At 40.5% G+C, this 17,824-nt stretch overlaps 3 protein-coding genes and 1 long non-coding RNA gene across 4 annotated transcripts; 3 read left to right on the forward strand and 1 right to left on the reverse strand.

Moving 5' to 3' along the window:
- Window positions 1-87: 87 nt before the first annotated feature.
- LOC144542181 (uncharacterized) lies at window positions 88-10,442 on the forward strand. Its single transcript, XR_013507132.1, has 3 exons — window positions 88-127; window positions 978-1,037; window positions 9,618-10,442. It is a non-coding gene; the product is annotated as an uncharacterized LOC144542181 (long non-coding RNA).
- On the reverse strand, window positions 2,813-4,988 carry abhd8a (abhydrolase domain containing 8a). Its single transcript, XM_078287930.1, has 5 exons — window positions 4,806-4,988; window positions 4,165-4,742; window positions 3,790-3,960; window positions 3,323-3,539; window positions 2,813-3,034 (listed from the first exon to the last, which is right to left on the reverse strand). The coding sequence occupies exons 1-5, from the start codon at window positions 4,986-4,988 to the stop codon at window positions 2,822-2,824; spliced, it is 1,362 nt and encodes a 453-aa protein (XP_078144056.1). The 3' UTR covers window positions 2,813-2,821.
- A 291-nt stretch (window positions 10,443-10,733) lies between the features above and the next one.
- mrpl34 (mitochondrial ribosomal protein L34) lies at window positions 10,734-12,155 on the forward strand. The gene is made up of 2 exons (XM_071896342.2): window positions 10,734-10,879; window positions 11,443-12,155. The coding sequence occupies exons 1-2, from the start codon at window positions 10,824-10,826 to the stop codon at window positions 11,759-11,761; spliced, it is 375 nt and encodes a 124-aa protein (XP_071752443.1). The 5' UTR covers window positions 10,734-10,823; the 3' UTR covers window positions 11,762-12,155.
- Window positions 12,156-13,474: 1,319 nt separating this feature from the next.
- On the forward strand, window positions 13,475-17,217 carry LOC139909283 (DET1- and DDB1-associated protein 1-like). The gene is made up of 5 exons (XM_071896304.2): window positions 13,475-13,800; window positions 14,062-14,142; window positions 14,340-14,391; window positions 14,757-14,818; window positions 15,508-17,217. The coding sequence occupies exons 1-5, from the start codon at window positions 13,792-13,794 to the stop codon at window positions 15,610-15,612; spliced, it is 309 nt and encodes a 102-aa protein (XP_071752405.1). The 5' UTR covers window positions 13,475-13,791; the 3' UTR covers window positions 15,613-17,217.
- Window positions 17,218-17,824: the final 607 nt, after the last annotated feature.

Consider the following 17,824-nt stretch of genomic DNA (forward strand, 5'->3'; position numbering starts at 1 on the left):
CTCGCAGCCACTGCTTTAGTGCTCGTGTCCACTTTCACAATAAAAAAAAACACATTTACTTGAAGATGGAGCTGCAATACACTATAAAAATATAATACGCTATAACATTCCTATATTTTTTCTACAGGTACGTATAGTGTTTCTGTGATACTCATAGTTCATAGCGATATGTTGGAGAATATTTTTCATTATATTCGAATTTACACTTAGATATAACACACAGCTGTGTACACGTTGCAATTACTATTATGCATTATTTTAAATTGTGTAAAATGTGTGTCCATAATCTGAAATCCCAACTGCCTATCAAGCACCTGAGAAAATGAACAAGAAATTTAATCTATCTACAGATTTTTTGGAAAAGTGTAATCTGATTTTTGTGGGGGTTTTAGTTACTAAAAAATATTACAGTTACCCCACTCAGTCTTTGTAATCAGATTACTGTAATACTGTTACTTCCCACACTTGTAGAGAGGGTAAATGCATTAGTGCACAAACAAACAAACAATCAAAAACACCCATAGACTGCAAATATTGGTTTTATTTCATGCCAGGAAAGGCACATTCATACACTGAATTCAACAGTTTTGATAGGCTATATAATTTTTTATATGCATCTACATTCAGGCAGTGCATATGTTATGATTCCCATGAATAAATGCAACAATAACATTAACACATTTTTTAACCACAAAAGATATAGCACATTGGAGCACTGACAGTTTGTATATGCACACTTTTAGCAGAAGAAGAAGTACATGTGCACCCTGCAGTCCTTACAGTTTTTGTGGACCATTTACACCAAAGGGAGACATACAGTACATTGCATCAGCAGCACTTATTGGTATTTTGGAAAGTCCATAGAGAATATACTGTATACCTTTTAGAGGCATCAGGGCCAGGTCAGTGTATTTGTTTCTATAAAATGTCCACTCTCTTTTTGCCCAACATCAAAACTCATCTCTATTTTGTTTCAGTTGCATAAGACCAGTCACGTTGCATCCATCTTCTGACAATATGCATATGTAACAGACCCGGTGAGTACAAATATCCCCCTTTGTAAGGGGAATTTCTCCTTTGGCTGACTGATATTTGGGTTTCCACATTGGAGACCCAGTTTCATATCCACCAATTTAGTTGACTTTCTGCACCACGAAACTGTATAATCCATCAACCAGCATCGGTCAACAGGTAAGCACTATCAGGGAGCGTATTAGACTGTGCTTCTCACCTTTAATCTCTCACATTTTACTGTCTCATTATGAGACAAAACAGCATCCATGAATGAATGTCTTTTAGTGAACATCAGGTTTAGCTTATTCTCTCAGTCTGACACCATTACATAAATAGGGTGGACTGGAGGGTAGTAGGGGAACATACTCTTGTTTTACATTTATCAGCTTAGTCAGAGAGACAACAGCTTGAAGCTGTAAATACAACCACATATTGATTTGTTATGGCAGTTGCTGTTATTTCAAAATAAAGGCAGGGTAACACTTACAGTAAGAGTAACACTCATTTGAATAAACAAGAGGAGTGCATTGAGAATCTTTCAGTACGAGAATATACCACAACTCTTTGAAGCAAACCCTTCATATTTTTACTTACTTTCAGCTCACACAGGACCTCCGTACTTAGCATCCTTAGAAGATTAAAAAGCAATGCTTAATATTTTTAAATACTATTGCAGAACTGGCTGCTAGAGTAAAGGAGGGGAACCTTTTGCCATTCATGTTTGTTCATATCTGTTTTCTCAACCAATTTCAGATAGATCTCTCCTTAAATATTACTTAATTTTCATGCAGCAACTATAAATGGATGAATTGGTTATATTGTGCAAAAAGTAGACACACTTAGTATCGTAGGATTTTGAATTGATATTCAAACTAAATATTTTGGAGGGAAAATGCTCTAATACCTCGGCACCAATTTTATTGACAATAGCTGTGACTAAGACTTCATTTTTTGAGTAGATGCACAGTGTGTGGGCATCGTTGACAAGTGACCGGTTTTGCAGTTGAACAGTGACTTTGGTTGTGTTTCTCTTTCAGGCACAATAAAATTGAACTATGGATGTGGTGCAATTATTAAATGTAGGCCTAAGATTTATTACATTTTGCGGCCAGTATACTAAGCATGTATTATTGTATATATTTCATGTCATTTGCCAATTTCCCACTATCATCCAGTCAGTAGTTGAGTACAATATCATCATCACACTGGCACAACCAGATTAATTGTATGGTTCCTCCATTCACTACATATCCCTATGCCAGATTTTATTGAAAGCACATGTAAGATGGGTACGATGCTAAGTGAATGACCATTTCACAAAGGCAGGGCAGATGCTCTGTAGTGCTTTAGAGAATATATTAGATGAAGGCGACGAAATTCATACACCATTTCATGGTCATTATGACTTTTGCACCTTGGTCTGTTGGTGGTCTGTTTTCACCGAAAACATTTCATACACAAATCACAAATGGACGAAGTCCTTTGGACCTCCAAGTATTGTGTCATTTTGCAAACAGGACGCGATGGAACACAGACATCTGTCAAAAAGAGAAGCAGAAACGGGCAGTCTCTGTATTTGCATCCGGTCCTCTCATCTTTATGTACTTTCCATCCTTTTCTACTTGCCTCCATGCCTCAGTCCTTTCTACAGTCCTGCTTTATCTTGGAGCACCAGTAGCCACCCACATCCTCAAGACGTGGCCCTGTTTATAACAGCTCTCAGCCTGGGAGCAGCCTTAAGAACACATGCCACCTGCCAAAGAAGGCCTTCTGCTTGGTTCAATGATAAAACTAGACTCCTTTTTGGTTATTTGTCCATGGGCTTGTTTACTTTCAGTGTCTGGAGAGTGTCACTGACAGTAACAGTCTTCTCTGTGTCCATCTTGGCACTGTCTTTTTTGGACATGTCAGGCTCCCATAGAAAGAACTCATGGAGGAGGGTGTTGACGGTGTCAGGACACTCCATCATGACCATGTGACTTCCCTCCTCAATGACTTTTAGGAATGCAAACAGGAGGATCTAGAAAGGGAACCAAAATAATGAATGCAGAGCACTACAATATAGGTAATCCTGCAGCACAAAGAAGATATTTCATAGTAGATGTAACGTGATAAATATGTTATTCTGCACACACTCAGCACACAAAATGTTAAATTGAATGTTGTATTATTCACTGCCTCTTTAAACTGACAACAAATTCAAATTGTTTTCTATATATTGTATTATTACAAGCAGCATTTAATAAAAACTGCATTCATGTATGAAGATGGCATATACTGTATATCCTTTCTGTCTGTGGCGTCGTACCTCTGCCATGCGCTGGTCCTCATCCATGGGCACAAACTTGTCACACATGCCGTGCACCAGAAGGATGGGCACGGTGAGCTCGGCATGGTAGACCTCATCCCCCTCGGGCCAGTACTGCCCACTCATCATGGCACGCAGCACAAACGGAGACACATTGAAGGCATTGCCCTGCTTCAACAGCTGCTTCTCTTTGGCACCTTGGCGGGCAAATCCAGCTCTGCAGTTACGGGAGAGAGAAGACGTGTTTACTGGCACTGTTAGGAAGAGTTTTTGAAAACCGTTTTTTACAGTCTACAATAACAATGCGTTACAGTTGCCCCATCAACTGCTCAGCAACACGGCTTTATGCACTTTTTTTATGTTTTGATGGCTACAACCAATGCTATTTTGTCTGTGATGAGGGAAGTTTCTATGATGTGTCATTGTCTGCAGTGTTAATTTTAGCACCATGCGGTCGCAGATCTTACTTGAGGAAGCTCCAAGCCAAACAGGGGGATAGACAGTGAAGGACACACGATGGCAGCTGGAAGATGGAGCAGAGGCTGGGCTCCAGAGCTGTGGGACCCCCTCCATTGATCATCACCACCTTATGGACCAGATCGGGATATTCATGGGCCAGGAAGGTGCAAAACGACACCCTGGGTAGAGATGTAATGGGTGCAACATGTTAACAATTGAGAAGTAATCTTGGAATAAATCAAGAATTAAAAACTGAACATGTAAAATGTGATCCCAATTGAGATGAGAGAATTGTTTCAGTTCCTCGCCACTTCCTTAAGTAAACAGTGTTAAATGATTTATAACCATTTCTAATAGAAGCATCTGACCAAGCAAGGACTCACCCATACGAGTGACCAATGAGGATGTTGCGTTTACGGGCGTATCTCTTAAAGATGGCACGGAGGTCCTCTGCCAGGGCATAAAAGGTGTAAGCTGCTGCGATCTGCGGGGCGGTGCTGGCCCCGTGCCCAGCCAGGTCGGGCGCAATGACCTCATAGCCCAGCCGGGAGAAGAAGTCCAGCTGGCTCCCCCAAATGTCCAGAGAGCCTCCGACGCCGTGCACGAAGAACAGCGCTACGTCCGAGTGCGTCCCCTTGCAGCTCGAGATCACCCTCTTTGAGTCGATGCTCACCGTGCGCTTGGGCTTGCGACGGCGACGGCGAGGAGGCGGAGCGGGTTTCTGCTCCCCGGGGGGTGGAGGAACAGGTGGGGGGACGGGGTTGGGGTCCGGAGAAGAGGCTATTTCCTTGAAGTCAGCCAGCTCCACCTCTACGGTGCTGCAAGGCTCCAGGTCCCCGTCCTGACACTGCAGGATCTCGGAGTGCAGAACGTCGCCCAGATTCTCGATCACCAGCTGGCCATTGCGGTAGACTGTGATCTTCCTCTTGCAGTGCACACTGCTGCCGGTAGTGCTTTTACTCTCAGTTTTACAATCCTCAACATAGCCATCATCATTACAGTCTCCATCACCGTGAGTCTTCACTTGGTCTTCCGTTACTACCGGCTGGCGCTCGGGGACGATATGCCGCACCCGCAGGACTCTCCCGGGTTTGACCTCCACAAACTCGAAGCCATCAGAGGGTTCAGATGACTCCAGGGGTAAGACCAGGCTGGCAGCTTTCCCAGTCAGGCAGCACAGGATCCCGTCAGTGATGCTGGTCAGCATGGTGCTTCCCTGCACACACAACATCAAAGCAGACATAATGAAAAATAACTGCAAACTCCAGATGCACAAATACAACAGAAAGGTCTCATCATCATTCAGATGCTTAATTTGAAATCGAACAAAATGAACAGATTATGTAGGTTTGTGAAAAGTCCAAAACAGACAAATAGAGATAATGTTTGTCATGTATGAACACAGGAGATTTTTGTGAGGCTAATTAGCCCTATCCCAACTTGCTTTTCGTTACTCCTTGCTCTAGTAGAATTCTTTGTATAGTAGGAAAAGGAAACACACCAAGAGTGAAGAAGTTCTCAATTTGTTAACAGGCTCTTTCCACTACAAACCACCATACAAATTCAAAACAACATTGCCATTTTGAGTCCATCTCCAAAATCCTTTACAAAGCTCTTCTAACACTCACCTGGGTGAAAAAGCAGCTTAACATTCAGAGATTCAAAGTTCATGTAGACAACAGTAAAACAATACCCGTTCAGTACTTGGTTTCAGTATGGCGGAGACAGTCCATTTACATATTGACCTAGACATTTGCTATAAATAGCCATGTGTCTCCTTTCAACATGGTCAGCCTCAGGATATATAAATAGAAAATGTCTGTCATGACACATGACTGTGTGTATGTCTCATAACTGTATGGTAGCAAAAGGGAGGTATGCCAAACTCTTTCTGCAATGTAGATGAGGGAACAGCGGTCCTTGTCAGTCCTGTTCATGTCCAGTCACAGCTAAATTACATTTTGGCAGTTGTGCAAATAGAGTATCATTAGCACTCACTATTCATACAAAGGCAGGCTGATTATCGTGAGGAAACAGAATGGGGAGTGTCACAGCTACATGGTTAGGCTTCATTGTTTCCTGGTTACAGAAACTGTGAAGTAGAATACAGTGTGCCAACTGCCTTACTGCCTACACAGCCGATTTCATAATACCATTCATATATCATACTCACAGTTAGTCACTCCACTGGACCAACAGTGGGAGCTTTGTCTGCTCCGTTATAACAAATTGCTAGACCTAAATATAAGTAAATCTACAGGAGAGGATAATCTTGAGCATTGCCTTCTGCCTTTTAGTGCCCTGCTAATTTACCTGTTCACATCTTTAACTTGACATATCTGGTAAAATCCCAACAGTATGGAAGGCAGCTCCGATTGTCTCTCTTTTTCTGATGTCAATGACAGCTACAACCCTTGTTATAAATTATATTGTTAGCTCTCTGGATAAAAAAACAACATTGTTCTACACTCTCTGTTGAACTATCAAAGGCATTTGGTACAGTTAATATTCTATTGAATAAGTTGCTTCCTATTTGTTTGGACGATCTTGCTCATGACTGGTTTTATTGATGTCATTCTGGAACACTCAAGCTATTGTTGCTGACTGTATTAAATCAAGTTCTCTTGAGATTACTAAAGGTGTACCACAGGGGCTATTCTTGGGCCTAATCCTTATTCACAATGACCCCAACTCCAAATACTTCTAATTTTAGTATTCATACACTTAATGGTACCCAAACTGAACTTGTACAATCTTATACATACTTGTGAATTTGGCTACATAGCTGATTGTCTTTGAAGACCCAAGTTGAACAACTTGCTCAAAAGCTGAAAATTAAAATTGGATTTTTGTATTGAAACAAAGCATGCTTCTCTTTGGAAAACAGTAAAACCATTATACAGTCCAGTCATGTTTATAATGGCGACATTCTGCACTCGCATTCTACCTCTTCCACCTTGAAGCCACTGGATGCAGTTTATCACAGTGCCCTGTGTTTTATCACAGGAGATAAAGTTCACACTCACCATTGTGAATTGTATGAAAAAGTACAGTCCTCTCTAGCAAAAAGGAGGGAATTTCATTGCACTGTATTTATCTATAACGCTCTGCTCTTGAAACTACCCCAATATCTGTCATCCCTACTTGCTTTTAAATCCAGTAACTACAGTACCAGGCCAGGACTGGTTAGTCGTAGATACCCCATGCATAAATATTCAAATTGGCAAGAGTGGTTTCCAGTACTACGCACCTTATAAATGGTATGAATTACAAAGGACACTGAAATTAGAATTTCTAGTCCCCCTGGATGATTTTAAAGCTTTGATATTTTCTGTGATGCTTGTGAATGTTTAGTTTGTCTCTGTATGTTGCCTGACTGTTGACTGTAATGTGACTGAACTGTACTCTCTTGAAAAAGGGATCTTGGTCTCAATGAGACTACCTGATTAAATAAAGGCTTCTATCTATCTATGATGTCACACATATTTGTAAATCATATTTAAATCATGATTCCTAATTGAATTAAGATATTGGATATGGCTGCATAAAGTCTAGACATTGGAACTAAGTGGAATATAAAAGAATAAGTAATAAATATTAATGGATCATTATTAACCTACTCTAATGGACTGAATATGATAGTGTTTATAGGGGAGGACTTTGGTCACCAACGCTCAGATTCCTTATTTGCTTTAATCAGCAGATACAATTTTCCTCAGACCAAAGTCATATACATTGTCTGTGAGGAAAAGGGCAAAGCTATCATTCATCTATTCTTTGTTACAATATAATCATAAATCATTAGTTCTCACCCTCTTTACCTCCAGATTCATATTCTAGCTTTATCCATTATTCAAACACCATCACTCTAAATTATTCATACTGAACAGTGCATTTGTAACAAACCCTGGGTAATGCTGTCTTTCAGTTTCATCTGTTTTTGTTTTAACAACATCAACAGCATTTAACAACAACAGGCTTTAACAACATTTCGGCCATAGTAAAATAATAAAGTATACACAGTGCATCAGAGGGCTGCCGCTGACGTGGGAATGTATCTCTACATCTGGAGAGTTCATTAACACATTAGAATGGCTGAAGGACCAATGCCTGAAAGATAGAGGGGGTGAGAGACTAGTGTGTGTGTGTGTGTGTGTGTGTGTGGTGGCGGGATGGTCTGAAGGTCAGTGCATCATGTACTATCCTGTTTCACCCTGGAGCCAGGAGAAAGTTGTGATTGCCCTTCCTTCCCACACACATCAAAATGGAGAGTCGACACAAGCTGCGAACACACACAGTACGCTACATACTGCAGCTGCATTCGGTTTCAGTGCTAAAATCTGCCATAAGCCTCGGCATAAACTCAAAATGTGCTTCATATTAAAGCCAACACATGAGTATTGATACAGTGCAATGTTTCCCCATAGTTTCATCTATCTATCTATCTAGCTATCTATCTATCTATCTGTCTATCTATCTATCTATCTATCTATCTATCTATACATACATACATACATACATACAAACATACACACATACACACATACATACACACATACACAGTGGGTAGCCTACATAACCGATTTTGAAATCCATTCAGTCGTTTCAGTATCAACCAATCAGTGAAGCCACATCAGCTGTAAGTGGTACATGATTGGGCAGAGGGGGAGGTCCCTTCGAGGTGGTCACCTATGACAGTAGTCAACATGTTGATTGCATGGCGAGCCATCCTAACCTTGTTTCAAGGCAGATGACCCTGGCCTTGAGACGCCACCACTCCACACTGACACACTGATAACTATACCAATTCTGATCACGGACAGCCAAGCGTCAAAATCAATGTCTCTCCCCCTGACCTATAATGGTTGAATAAGAGGGATTTGAATATGGGTGAGCGGTCCTGAAGGTGGACTGCTCTCAATCCCCCCAACTAGTCAAGTAGGCCGAAGGTTACTCAGCCATTTTAATTTTTTGTCTGCAATGCAGAATTAGGTTTATATGCCTGCCACCAAGTAACACACATTTAGGTACACAGTGTGCTGCTCTACATTTCCATCACTAGGCCTACACGGTACAATACGGCAGTCTGAAATGATAACTGCACATGAAATGCACGTTTAGAGAGGCAGATTCCACATACAGTAATTATATCATCTTTGCATACTTTGCAGGCCTAATGCACGGATTATTTCTTAGATGTTTACTATGGCTTTGACTTCAAAACATCGAGCCTGATAAACCGCAAAGCAGTAACTGCAGACTTAAATGGTTTACCATAAATCAAGCATCATGGTTTACATTGTAATTCAAATACATAGCAAAGGTTTAACCATTTAGCCTAACTTATTAAAGGTAATAAATAAATGAGTAGCCAATATAAATCATCAAGGCCATTATTGCTACAGTTACATTATCGCTATATTTTTGCGCTGTCTTTAGGACAAATACATGCAGTCGTCATGCACTGTTTACTGATGCTGCGACCATGCATCACAGTAAACATCAGCTAATTAGACAACATAATGCAAGAGAAATCCATTCCTTACCTGCAGGGTGTTGATGATTAAGGATGATTTGTAATATGCACCAAGTAGATGACAGTCAAGGGCCGATGAAACTGTATTGCGAAAAAATGTTGCATTTGGTGCAACAATTTATCTACGCTGGATGGGATGCAGCAAAATAGTGAAAGCTACTAATTAGCCTCATTGGACTGATATCACAACATGCATAGGGGCTTGAAACGATGAAACAGCATGCATCCATAAGTGTGCCAATTGCATATCGATGAGATACCCATGATGATAACAAACGGCAATTTTTTTTCCTCCATCAGCATCCACTGCCGCTGCGCACCCGAGCCAGATCCTACCCAGCCCCTCTGCCCTTGTATCCGCATCCACGGCTCTCTCCGGTCATTTTCCTCCTCATCCTGAGTGGCAATGAGGACGGCGAATAGACGACAGACCAAGGCTGAGCAGAGGCCAATGGGAGTGTCTTGTATCCCTGTTGCTAAGGCTGAGAGATGAGCAAATGCGTGCGTGTGCGTGCGTGCGTGCGACACGGAGAGAGAGAGAGAGAGAGAGAGAGAGAGAGAGAGAGAGGGAGTGGGAGTAAATTGACGTATAGTGATAGTCCAGCCAATGTTTTGAATATGATATGGCTGTGATTAGGCCTATGAACCCATTTAAAATGTTAGAGCTACTTTCAATCATATCTCAATTGCATCACCATACATTGTCACCTAAAAATAGGCTATTTAAAACTTTATATTATAGCCTGGCCTGCATAAGATTGTCATTGTGATAAATGAAATCACAGACAGTGCTGGATTCAAGACAAAATGACATGATGTGCTATTTCTCTGTGTTAATTAAGGCTAATTAACGAGTTGAGCGCACACGAACGACCCAACACAGTGGTCAGTGTGACTGGGAAAGTCTGGTAGTAGGCTACCATGGAACTAGGCTAGCACTACATGTTACCGGGCTGCAGAGATGTGACGTTTATGGGGCGGAGAGCATGGAAGCTATGTCATTAACTGATGATAACAATTATGTAACAATATATTGTTTGCCAACCAATGCAAATAACTGGTATTGTTGTATGTTTTTGTATATGTCGCGCATGTTTGTTTTTAATAAAGTAACTCAGACATCAATTACATGCCTGATATAGATTATCTTCTCTTCGTTCTGCTACCACAGAACAAAGTAGCGCTGTGCCCCGTGATTCCTAAAGTAAAACATCAACCACCAAAAAAAACGACTTTGTTACAGAGTGACATTTGTTATTATTCCCGACCAAAAGCACTTGAATTAATTGAAAAGTCGTATTTACGTCTTTTAAATTCGGAAGTGGGAGCTTACGAGGAGCACTTGAAGGCAGCATTATAGCTGTTTGCTTACACTCTAGTAAGAAGCAATTCAATTGGCTGAAAGAGTTTGAGCCAATCAATTTGCTGAATGAACGGCGGGTGGTTAGCAATCCTGTGACATTCATACTGTGCCCATGTCTGTGACAACTGTGTAAATACTCCAAAATGAATGTGATACGGTCCTCCCTTTCCCGACTGAGTGGAGTAAAACCTTTGAGCAGGTAATAAAGTTCGTATATTTGCATGCTAGAAAAACCGAAGGCCAGCAGTGTTTGTTTACGATGCTAACGTTAGCAAGATAGCTAGCAAGAGTAGCATGGCTGGCTGATGATGAAGCCTCCTACTGGAGATTATTTAGGTGATAATCCTTCGCATATCACACGGCTGGACATGCTAATAATAACAATAATAATACGTTTTATTTGTATGGCGCTTTTCAAGGTACTCAAAGACGCATAACATTAGCAGTCAAGGCAATTTGATACCAATTCTTGATTTAGCTTACATTTGTAAACTACAGTATGTAGCAAATTTAGCAGGAAGCCTCCCTCCTCCCTCTCTGACTTGTTAGTAGTAGTAATAGTTTTGTCAATACAGCCAGATCCATTCTCTCTGTCAATGTTGTACCATACTTCAGTTATCTGCCATTAGGTTCTCCCTATAGACTCCCCAGAATTAAGAAAACGTCAAATAAATTAATTAATGGTGCAGCGTAACATATTAATTTATATGAGGGGAACAGAGCATTTGTTTGTAACCTTTCTAATCTATGTTCTTCCAACAGCATCACTGCGCCAAACCTCACAGTAACTGGCACCTCTCACCTTAGATTACTGAGCAACTGGGTTCTATCCAGAACAACTGTAGGACCTCAGATTTCCAGATGTGGGCCGCTCCCGTCGCAAGCTGAGGGCTCAGGAGTGTTCCAGCAGCTGCCCTGGCAGTACCAGCAGGTACGAACAGGGAAAAGAGGCACTGAGTACCAGCCCAAGAACATCAAACGCAAGAGGACCCACGGCTGGATCAAGAGGATCAGCACACGCGGCGGCATCGAGGTGATTCTGCGGCGGATGTTGAAGGGACGAAAATCGCTCACGCACTGAAGGGTCCCATTGGGAAAAGAACACTTTCTGGTCAACCTGTAAGACTTTCAAGGAAAGAAATGCTGGCTGTGAAACACTTGTGGTGTTCAACAACCTGCAAAGAACTTGTGTATTGTGTTGATAATGGGTGTGGAGTTGGGTTTGGCTTTCCCAATGCATTGATACTGGGTGTGAGAATGGAAATTGGCCTTCTAAAACCAAATTATGTTTGCCTTGAGTGAAAAGAAGCCTGGTAGTTTCAGTCAGTCATTCGTAATGGAGCCCGGTTTCATACAGGATAGAAAATGACATTTAAAACTAATGCCTAAATAAGGTTTTGTCCTTACATGCCAGAATATTGACACATCCATTGCCTGTGTGAAATCATTGGGTTGAAAGACAAAAATGGATCTATAATAAAAAATTATCTTGCAAAATGGTTATTGCGTCTTAGTTGTTCTCAAATAAAAACACCATTTCTGTGTGACTTTCAAAGAGAAAACTCACCCTAAAACAGAATTTACATGTTATTAATTTGTTCTTCGATGGTTCAATCAGTGTTTGTGATAATCAAGTCTTTTCCAAAGATAGAAACTTGAGGACAAAAGCTCTGTTCTTTGATGTTTCAAGAGACAAAATTTGGAGCTGCCATTGACTTATTAACAGGGCCACTACTAGTTGGGAAAAGGGGAAATACCTTCAGAGAGCCCAGAGTGAGAGGGGGGCCTTGTGGTCCAGTGTTGCATCTTGTCAGGGGACCTAAAATTCCTATTAGCGTCCCTGCTTGCTGATATTCACAATCCAAGACTGACCTGTAACATTCATGCTTTGAAATGTGTGGAATTTAAAGATTTGCATTGACAAACTAATGCTTTTGGTTAGAAACAATGCCAAAATGGACTTTGTAACAAGAATGTTTTTTTGGAGACTCAGTACAGTGGTAGATTGTGCTGCAGTGGTGGAATGAAGAGGAGAAAGTGCATTAGGCATGTAATTGATGGTTTAATGAATTTATTAAAAACAAAAAGGTGTGACAACTAAAAGTTGAACAAATAGAGACATTAAATAATTATTTACATTGAATTTCAAACAATAACATATACTGTTGTAAAATCAGTACTTGATATTTACCATCAATTATTAACAGGCTCCCATGCTCTGCCCACTAAAGGTCACATGTCGCCACTCTAGCATCATAGAAAATTCTCACTTTGTTAAATTATATACAATGTTTAACATCCTAATCAGTCGGGCTTTCGTAATTTTCGTGTTTTAATGTTGTATTATGACATTAGGTGTAGATATTAGCATTTTTGCAGTAGTAGTAGTAGTAGTTAGAACTTTTTATAAGGAACTTAGAAACAAAATATATTTCTCTCGAGGGTATGTTTGCAGTTCTTCCAGTGTGAAGTAACTGGTAGCTTGAAAAACTATACTTTCAAGTAGTTTGTCCGACACGGATCGTGTGCACTGAACTTGAAATTGCTATATTTCCGATAGCAGTTGAGGACAGCATAACTACATACACACAGAAATGCGTATCTATTTTGTTTTCATGCCTCAGACAAGCCCCTCCTTGTATGGGGGGATTGGTCTGTTACATAATCACACGCCAACCAATGAGCGCATTCCTTTTCCTATCTCTGCCGACGTCTACCAGTCTCCAGCCAATGAGGCGTCGGGATCTGCGGAGGTAACCGCCCCCACACAGACGAACAACAAAAATGGAGTTGGTGAACTAGCAAGGTAGCTTCCAAAGGACCTTCAATATCTGTTTTGTGTAATTCATTTAAAATCCGTGAATGATTTCGACTAATTAAAGTAGAGTGATACGAACATATCAAATTCCTATACAGTTTATGTATTGATGCAAACGCAAGAAGTTGTCGAATTGGCAAACAAATAGTGGTTTCAATCTTGGCTACGACAACAAGGCTTAGTACGTTACTACTAATAGTAGCTAGCTAGACAGCTAGCTAACAGTAGCAACTGCTCCTTTCCAGTCTCACGGTACTTACCGAGAGCGAAGAGCCTGGGACTCGGACATAAACATGGAGAAGGTAAGTTCACAACTATTTGTTGACTGTACAGTATTTATGCTTTCCCTCTGCGTGGTCAATAATAGTTTAGCTTTGTATTAAACAATAGCTGTTCCAACAATTGGTTCTTATTGGCGTTGCTAGAAGACTGCCTCTGTGTTTACATAGTGTTCAAGCTGGGCGTGTGTGCTCGCCATCACACTTAGATACGCACATATTACAACTCTGGTTGAGGAGAGTTGTCTCTCATTTTTTGTTCACATTTGTCTATTTTGTTAACAGGCAGATTTCCTGAAAGGACTACCTGTCTACAACAAAAACAACTTCAGCAGATTCCATGCCGACTCTGTGTGTAAAGCATCAGTAAGTGATCTACATGTTGTGGACCTTTGCCTGGCTAGCTGAGATGGAGTCACCACTTGCTGGTGCATGTGGTCCTAAAAACAAGAATGGTTTCTCACATAACAGAAAAAAATATTTTCTAGTACTTTTGCAGTTTTTAAGGAAGTATTTATCTAACTGATATTTTCAGGCTCATGTCTATCTCAATCTTATTTTAGAACCGTCGACCATCTGTGTATCTTCCAACCCGGGATTATCCGTCGGAACAGAGTAAGTACATAGAGTTTGAGGGTGTTCAAAGAGCACTGTTGCCTTTATATCAACATTATTGAAATATTCTTGTACTGAGAAAAAGAGTATACCACTAGCACAGATAACAGCTGTCTCTGCGTATTGAGTGTCTCAATCTCAACCCTGCATGAGTGGAAATGTTGGTTCACCGTTTGTTAACAGTTCAGTCCTCAGTCCTATCCCTGGGACAACAGCATAACCTTCCACTCATCCTGTTTAAACTACCCAGTCTATGGTAACTGGTGATTTGCATTGCATCCTTAACCTTTGTGCACCCCTTAACTTAAAGTCTCTGAGATCTGATCAGTCTGTCTGTGTCTGTGTGTGTTTGTTTTTCTTCACAGTTATAGTCACAGAGAAGACAAACATCTTATTGCGATATCTTCATCAGCAGTGGGATAAAAAGGTAAAGGGCTCGAAATGTTTAGATGTGTGAAAATCTATTCACAGTGAACATCAGGCAAGAGCTGTTCACTCTCCCAAATATACGCGGATTCTGGCATTAGTCAAGGTTTTTTTTTTAATCAGGTTTGTTGTTTGATGCACAAAAACATTTATCAGTACACAGGATATGATGTCACTCGCCCTTGTGCCATAATCCAAGGTGAGCATTCACATAGAGGCCCAATTCAGAGTATAACAGAATGATATATTACCATGCAAATGAGTACAATAGAAACCATCATGCTATACTGCCATTAATCTACAGCACCACAAGACAGGCAGTAATATTCAGCAGCTACCTACTCTAGCTTTCCGGGAGTGAGTGTAGGCAAGTCATTTGCGTTTATCAAGTGGACACCATCTTTCACTGATGTTTGGTTGAATTGGTCCCACCAAAAAATACTACTTGAGACCAAATGGAGGGATCTAAAACATGATATCTGTCTCTTTAATGTGCTGTTTTTTCTAAAAGTGCAATTGACAGTTTATGTTATGGAGCAGAAATGCTGTTTCACGTCAAAAACTGTTATTGTTGGTGTTAAAGTGTCATACTTAGTTTGTCATAATTTTTGCGCATGAGGCCAGTTTGTGTCCTATATATTGCTGCTTTATAGTTTTGTGAATCCCTCTTTTTCTACCTTGTATTATCAGAATTCAGCTAAAAAGCGAGAGCAGGAACAAGCAGAGGGGGAGAACGCCGCCCCTCCAAGAAAAATTGCCAGGACGGACAGTCGAGAGCTGAACGAGGACTCGTAGAGCGCTGTGTTGTTGACACACGCCCAGCAGAGACTGACCAACACACAAACATGCAGACGTACTCAATCATTTTCTCAAACACAGATGCAGGATATATGTTTGCGAACCCAAGCCTTGATACTGAAGCACACAGGGAAAGATACATTTCAGACAGGATAGACCACTGCCGCCATAACTCAACATGAACTCCAGAAGCAGACAAGTTCATCTCTTGTTTTTGTGTTAATGTTTTGCATTTGAATTCTGATTTCCTCATTAAGCAGGACTTTATTAGGAATACCTGCTTTTTGGACACAACCCTCACATTCACTTTTAAAAGAGTTATGTTTTGCTGCTCTCCCCCATTCTTGTTTACAACAAGCTCTGACAACCTTCTTCTGCTTCAGATTCTGTTCTTTGCAGTTTTCAAAATAAGATACACCTACCTCCTCATTCCTGACCACGTCTGGTTTTCATTCACTCATGCTCTGACACATTTTCTTTTTAAAGTAAGGAGTATTTTCAGTAAACTTCTTTTGCTGTTTAGTGATTTACTGGTATAGTTATTCATATGGGCTCTCAGATATGCATGTTTTAAGTTAAGTTTATGTAAGTGTTGCATGCCATCTTTGTGGTCCCTACTCCTTTAGGAATTTTTCGTTTTGAAATATGTAATGACACGTATTACACGGTGGTCCTTAAAGGTCCCTCTTAGCTCACCCAGCATGTGATCGCTGTCATTACAGTAACTGAAAATCTAAATACCATTGTGTCAGCTGCTTAGATTTAATTAGGAATTCAGGTTATTGTTATGGGCTGTGTTGTGGAAAGAGACGCAAGTCCCGAAAGAAATGTTCTTATGTTCTCCTGATGAATACTGATTTATTGCCTTAAATGGAAGCGAGTGTTTTTTCACCATGTCTTAGAGTGTTCCCTTGGTTTACATTGTGGTAACAGGAAAATAAACGTACCACTGTTGAGTTGAATGGATATAGCGTGTCCTTCAATTAGGGACATATTTAGGCCAATACAGTCTGATACCAGAGGATGCAAACCCTTTTTGTACAATGCGACTTGCAGATTTTGTAGCAATATTCTAAGCTTGGTGCTCAGTACTTTTAGAGCACCAGTTTATAAGCAGTGCTTGTATCTTTTTAAGTGCAAGCTTGTCACATGAAACATTGTATGACATAGACAGGTGATGACTGTTGGTGTATAAGTAAACACTTCAACTGTACTGACTTGTAGGCTACTTGTGAGAACTGCTGTCAATCCTTGTTATTATGTGCCATTCACATTTGCTCAAATTGGTCCACCGTAATATGAGACATAATGTTTGGTGAGGGAATGTGTGTTTGACAACTGGGCCACAAAAACACAGTCTGTCGTTCTGCTGCTACTTGTAAAGTTGGTGATCTGTATTCAAAATAACTCAACACCACTTTGTATATTTGTACAGTATGTATAGTTTGCTCTGACCCACCATCAGGCAATAATACGACAAGGACTTGCTCTGACATCATTTCCTTTCATTTAGCCCATTAGTTCTTGAAGCCTGATAGTTTGTGTTTGAGGCATGCAAGCCAGTTTTGGGTCAAATGTAACTAATAAAAACATTTTACTTTATTTGCTGCAGCCTGAAGTATTGCACTTACAGAAAAAATCCTTGCAAATCTACTATACATACAAATTGTGTTTGCCACATTTTTAATAATTTTTGGCATGGCAGATCATTATGTCTTCATATGTATATTTGTTATTGACTGCCGTTCACAGGTCGAAATGTATGTTTTCAACTTGGCTGGTTAACTAAGAGTTTAAAGCAAAATGAGAATCCACACAAAGCAAGTCGCTCCCAAGGAGTACGAATTTATCAACACCTATGCATGTTGAGTTTCAAGTTGCCTGCTCTTCATCAGACCAGGTCACATGTGTAGGTGTTAATGAATTCATACACCGTGGGAGCAACTTGCACTGTGCCGATTCTACTTTTGTTCTATGCTTTGCATTCTGTCCAGCACCTGGTTAAGTTTGGGATGTGCGTGCTTTTTGTCATGCAGTTCTAAGTGGATAAATGGTTTACTTTGAGTTAATTGTATGAATGTACGGTTGATGTCAATTTCAAATCTTCTTTTTCTCATATAGGTTATACAGTGATGTATGTAACTCATAAACAGCAACATCTTGTGTGTGATACTGAGTGGAAGAACTCCATTGTTTTTGTCTAACATCC

This window comes from Centroberyx gerrardi, chromosome 13 (genome assembly GCF_048128805.1).
Source record: "Centroberyx gerrardi isolate f3 chromosome 13, fCenGer3.hap1.cur.20231027, whole genome shotgun sequence".
Taxonomy (NCBI): Eukaryota; Metazoa; Chordata; class Actinopteri; order Beryciformes; family Berycidae; genus Centroberyx; species Centroberyx gerrardi.

What these genes read in the sequence shown, in the direction of transcription:
- abhd8a (XM_078287930.1), bottom strand. Translation starts at nt 4,988, where the DNA reads ATGCTGACCAGCATCACTGACGGGATCCTGTGCTGCCTGACTGGGAAA. An exon ending in CTCATTGGTCACTCGTATGG is followed by an intron (nt 3,961 to 4,164) that starts GTGAGTCCTTGC and finishes ATCTCTACCCAG; the next exon opens with GGTGTCGTTTTGCACCTTCC. An exon ending in TTGGCTTGGAGCTTCCTCAA is followed by an intron (nt 3,540 to 3,789) that starts GTAAGATCTGCG and finishes CCGTAACTGCAG; the next exon opens with AGCTGGATTTGCCCGCCAAG.
- mrpl34 (XM_071896342.2), top strand. Translation starts at nt 10,824, where the DNA reads ATGAATGTGATACGGTCCTCCCTTTCCCGACTGAGTGGAGTAAAACCT. An exon ending in GGAGTAAAACCTTTGAGCAG is followed by an intron (nt 10,880 to 11,442) that starts GTAATAAAGTTC and finishes TTCTTCCAACAG; the next exon opens with CATCACTGCGCCAAACCTCA.
- LOC139909283 (XM_071896304.2), top strand. An exon ending in ACTCTGTGTGTAAAGCATCA is followed by an intron (nt 14,143 to 14,339) that starts GTAAGTGATCTA and finishes ATCTTATTTTAG; the next exon opens with AACCGTCGACCATCTGTGTA. An exon ending in GGATTATCCGTCGGAACAGA is followed by an intron (nt 14,392 to 14,756) that starts GTAAGTACATAG and finishes TTTTCTTCACAG; the next exon opens with TTATAGTCACAGAGAAGACA.